This window comes from Montipora capricornis, chromosome 14, assembly GCF_036669925.1.
Source record: "Montipora capricornis isolate CH-2021 chromosome 14, ASM3666992v2, whole genome shotgun sequence".
Taxonomy (NCBI): Eukaryota; Metazoa; Cnidaria; class Anthozoa; order Scleractinia; family Acroporidae; genus Montipora; species Montipora capricornis.
This window is the reverse complement of record NC_090896.1, coordinates 29303954-29308953: the sequence shown is the minus strand read 5'-3', so window position 1 is coordinate 29308953 and position 5000 is coordinate 29303954. Positions and strand designations below refer to the sequence as shown.

The 5000-nt window shown below is 40.2% G+C and overlaps 1 protein-coding gene across 2 annotated transcripts in view; it reads left to right on the top strand.

Moving 5' to 3' along the window:
- LOC138032647 (probable E3 ubiquitin-protein ligase HERC4) overlaps positions 1-5000 on the top strand; it is a 52441-nt gene that overhangs the window by 45482 nt on the left and 1959 nt on the right. For both annotated transcript variants that reach the window (XM_068880355.1, XM_068880354.1), the window contains 4 exons: positions 467-549; positions 1445-1553; positions 2169-2243; positions 4294-4396. In XM_068880355.1, coding sequence (XP_068736456.1) covers positions 467-549; positions 1445-1553; positions 2169-2243; positions 4294-4396 — 370 coding nt within the window. The remainder of the gene's footprint in view (positions 1-466; positions 550-1444; positions 1554-2168; positions 2244-4293; positions 4397-5000) is intronic.

The window sequence follows — 5000 nt, the reverse complement described above, 5'->3', positions numbered from 1 at the left end:
ACCTCTCGCTGGACTGGAACGGGTACCGAATGCGTTAATTTCGTCAATCCTTTCGTACATGTATTTAATTAACGTTAAGTGTGTTTTCATGTATACCAGATGTGAAATCACGTTGGCATCATGTAAGCACGATATGAAGGCAAGTGGTCATCCCGGTTTGCTACTATCACCGGGGCATTTACTTACACATGTAAATACGTAAATATATTATAACAAATGGGTGTGCGAAATTGCAATTTTATAATAATACCTGTTGCTATTCGCCCGCAAAATATAATGACTACAAACCTAGATGAGCTGGATTTTGATCAAGATAATACAGAAGAATTTCTGGTGATTGTTTAAAAATTTGTGACAAGCTTTGGTTCTCCTGTCAGCAAACGATTGTAAATCAACTGGTACAAATAGATTTTTCGGATTTCAAGGACTTCATGGTTAATGTTCCTTGGGTTTATTTTATTTTCAGATAATCCGGGATAAATACGGAGAACTCGATTACGTGGATTTGATCCCAGATGGTGGCAACACCTCAGTCAATTCTGATAACAGGTACTTTCTGTACAGCATACGTCTCTCCTGGTCTACCAACCTTTATTTTTTAGGAATATGATTACACCTTTTGCTCTTGGTAGCACAAAATCTCCAATTATTTGTGTTAATAGTTGTATCGTTGAGGTGAATATACTTTCATTAATTAACACCGATTTAAACTTCATTTACGCGATAGGGACCTTCAAGAATAACATTTTGATGTGTATTAGCATTCAATACCATTAACAGAAAACTGAAGTGAAGCAATAAGCTCTTTTTGACAAATGGAGTTTTCATTTCTCCCAAATGAAGTTTAGTGCCAGACAACCATCTGAATGATGACTTTTTCGCAGTTTAATCGCCAAAAGTACTGCGGGACAAAACTATTCGGCCCATTTCCTTTGAGCGCATTCGTTTGGAATTATTCAGTTTCTCCCTTACCGGTAACAGAATAACTAGAGTAACGGTTTGCGAAATGAAACATGTTTTCCGTAACTGTGGATGATTTTTGCCGAGGAGAAAAAAACTAAGGCTCGGGAGAGTCTGGGTTCGACCTTGAAACCAATCGATAAACTGCATAACCTGACGAATTTTCCACCAGAAAAACTAACATAAAGACACGTGCTCTATTTAAAGCGTTGTCTGTTTATAATATTCCTTTTATTCTGCTACCGGAATTTCGGAAAACAATACCATGCCTTTCATTTTGAAAATGGAATACGTTCGTAACAAACAAACAAAAACAGATAAACTGAATATTCCGAGTAAAAAGAATGCGCCTTTTTGCGAATTTTAGGATAAAATCTTATCTCATAATTCAATCCAGTTATCATGGTCATTGTGTGATTCTCTGCCCAATTTCGCCCAGACTTTGGAAAAGAAATGACCGTTTTCGTGCTTTGTTCCTGTTTAGACAGGAATATGTCGATGTATATATTGATTATTACCTAAACAAGTCAGTGGAAAAGCAGTTCCAGGCGTTCTCTACAGGCTTTCATCGCGTATGTGGCGGAAAGGTTCTGGTGAGTAATAGTGCTACTTAGGTAGCGACGAACGTGTGAAAAACATCGTAGGAAGGACAAACTGCAAAGGACGTGTCAAAGGAAAAGTATCCATGCAATGATCTAGTTTTTAATAATGAAAGTCATGTGCGCATCCTTGGAAATTGTGGAAAGGCGTGACACGTAATTTCAAGGGTTTATTTATAAACTAGTCTAGTCTCGTGATACGCTCTAACCAGCTGGCCTCGGTTGTTGAAAAGGTGGATAACGCTATTCACCGGATAAATCACTATCCATCGGATAAACGCTAGCAAAACCAATTGAGTTATCCAGTGTATATTGATTCATCCAACTAGTTTTATGCCTTGAACCCTTAAAAGCGCCCAAAATGTTTCGGTGCTGTCCAAAACATCCGCAATGGGTTCATTTTGGGAACCTGATATTGATGGGATAAAAATCATAGCTTACTCGCTTAGTTCGGCATGAAAGGAGTATGAACTTGCAGAGCTCGACTAGAGCTTTGGCCATATGGAAGCACTTTTCTGAGAAAGCTAGAAAGAAGACTTGAAAGTGGCGGTAATGATTTGAAAAGAGTTTCGTAATATCTCAGTGATAGCAAATGTTTTTTGGTGACAGGAATTCTTTCATCCTGAGGAGCTCATGCAGATGGTAGTGGGATGTCAAGACTATGATTTCAGAGAACTTGAGAAGGTCAGAATACTGGATTGAAACATTGCCATAGGCATCTTTGCAATTGCCTCCTAGTTGGCACAGTGTAACGGCACTAGTCTGTACTGTATTAGGTTCCGAGTGTGCACTGGAATAGCAGCCAGATTCTAAACTACACCAAAGAAGTTGATTGTTGCAAATGCAAATGAGTGGACGTTTACCTGGTTCAAATGACCGCCAATTTAGGACGATCGAATCTCGACGATCGATGTGGTGGCGGTGGCGGTGACAGCGGTGGTTGTGATGGTGGTGGTGTTGACGGCAGTGGTGATGGTAGTAGTGATTGTGGTGGTTGCATTGGTAGTTGTTGTGGTGGTGGTATTAGGGAGCTTAAGCGCGCGCGTTTTTGAGACGCGGACGGACCCGGAAGTGAGCTGTTTTCCCTTTTAACTTGTCTTCACACAACCACATTTACATTGCTAAGTATCTTTTCTCCATTAGAGATGATTAGTATAAAAATGTGGGAGACACAACTGTCTCAAAAGCGCGCATGCTTAAGCTCCCTATTTGGTAGTGAGACGCGAACGGCAACCGGAAAAGAACATTTCGCATGCCAGGACAGTGGTGTCTCCCTGATTTTTATACTAATCATCTCCAATATTTGTCATTGTAAATGTGGTTGTGTTAAGACGAGTTAAAAGGGAAAACATTTCACTTCCGGTTGCCGTCCGCGTCTCCTATTAGTGGTAGTGATGGTGGTAGTGGTGACAGTGACGTGACGGTGGTGATGGTAACGACAGTGGTGGTGGTGGTGGTGGTGACCGTGACGTTGGTGACGGTTTTTGATTCTGACGCTAGCGATAACGATCACGATGACGACGATAACTATTTTCACGGTTCGCTAATGACATGCAAGAAGTTATCAGCTGGTCGAGCTACTTTAAAATCCGAATCTGAGGCTAATGAGAAATGCTGAGGACAGTGGTGAAAGGAAAGGAAATTTATTTAAGTGTCTCGTCGTTCTAGCGCCGGAGCACGAATTGGTGACACTGTAAACTGAAATCAACAATTAACGCAAATCAAGTCAAACGTTACTTTTTGAGGAGAGGGAAAACGGATTACCCGGAGAAAAACCTCTCGGTGCCGAGTAGAGAACCAACAAACTCAACCCACATATGACGCCGAGGCCATTTTCCCTTTCGTAAACAAGCGATGTCATTTGGACGACGCTTAGAACAATTTTCACTGTAGTTAAGTTTGTCGTTTTGTAAATTAGGACAAAAATGCTTAATCTAGGCCTAGATTAGCAGCGTATGTCACTTAGAATTTAAGAAAAAAAAATGAGAAAAAACCTTAGAAAAAGTTGATCGAACGATGTCGAACTCGGTTCAATGGCTAAAGATCTAATGCACTTAACCTCTACACCACCGAAAGAACCTTGCTATCTTACAGTATGTAAATGACGCTAATCCTAACAATTTATTGAGATCTAACCGAATAAAAAGGCTTGGTTACTAAGAATTGCATCGACCGTCATAAATGACATCGCTTGTTTACCAAACGGAAATTAGCGACGCCGACTCTGGGAATCGAACCCAGGCCACATTGGTGGGAGGCGTGTGCTCTCAGTACTGCACCATCAGTGGGCTTTTACTTCGTGTAGAAGACGCACATGACGTAACAAAAGCTTTAGGGGTCTTTAGGGATTTAGCATTCTGGGCCCTGTTGTTCAAAAGCCGATTAATGCTAATCCCAGATTAAAAATTAACCCAGGAGTTTATTTCTCTACTCCCAAATGCTTTTCAACGCTGATATTCGCTAAAACTTTACATCAGAGGAAGTCAATCTTCGAAAACAAAAATAACTAAAAAAAACTTTTACCGAAAAGTTGAAAACACGAAACCAAAGTTTACGCTAACACTGGATTAGGTTAAAGTGCTTTCGAACAACTGGGCCCTGATTAGGTATTGTTTCACGATTTTTGTTCTATTGTTTTACGTCATGTGTGTCTTCTACACGAAGTAAAAGCCCATCCCTGTACCCAACCACTAGGTCGGTAATTATTGTCATGCTTAGCTTACGTGTTTTGCAGGTTGCCGAGTACAAAGGCGAGTACTATCGACATCATCCTGTCATTGAAAACTTCTGGGAAGTGTTTCTTGAATTTCCCATTAATATGAAGAAAAAATTCCTAGGTATGTTAGCGGTTTATTTTATCCTTGAATTGAAAACACAAACAGTTGTGCGTTTTAAATGGTCTTGGCTTTCACATGATTTAGGGCGAAGTCGAAATCAAAATCGCTCAAGCAAGGGAGCGTACGATAGTGTGGATTGGAAGGATGACCAGCCTTGTGACTGTGCGATTCTCTCTTCGCTGACATAGACCGTATTCATAAATGGCGGCTAAGTAATTATTCTTTTGTCTTTATGCTAATCATCCTTACTAGCCTCGTTAGGACGAACAAAATTCAAAAGAATTTTTGCTCCAAAGTGAGGCTAGTAAGGATGATTAGCATAATGACAAATTAATAATTTCTTGACCGCTATTTATGAATAATGTCTATTGGTACAGCAGCCTTTATCATTTGTGATCACAAAATTAGGTCGTGAAGCAGATGTATCTCTAAAATTCGAGTTTCCTGACTTAAAACTTTTGTTTTGCGCCCCCTGAACTCGCTTCCAAACACGTCACTAGAGGCTTGGGGTACAAACTCTAACGCCGGATGACAAAGGTCCATGGAAAAGAACTTTCGTCGTCTTAAGTGCTTTAGAAAATGATAATCAAATCGGAACTGTTTT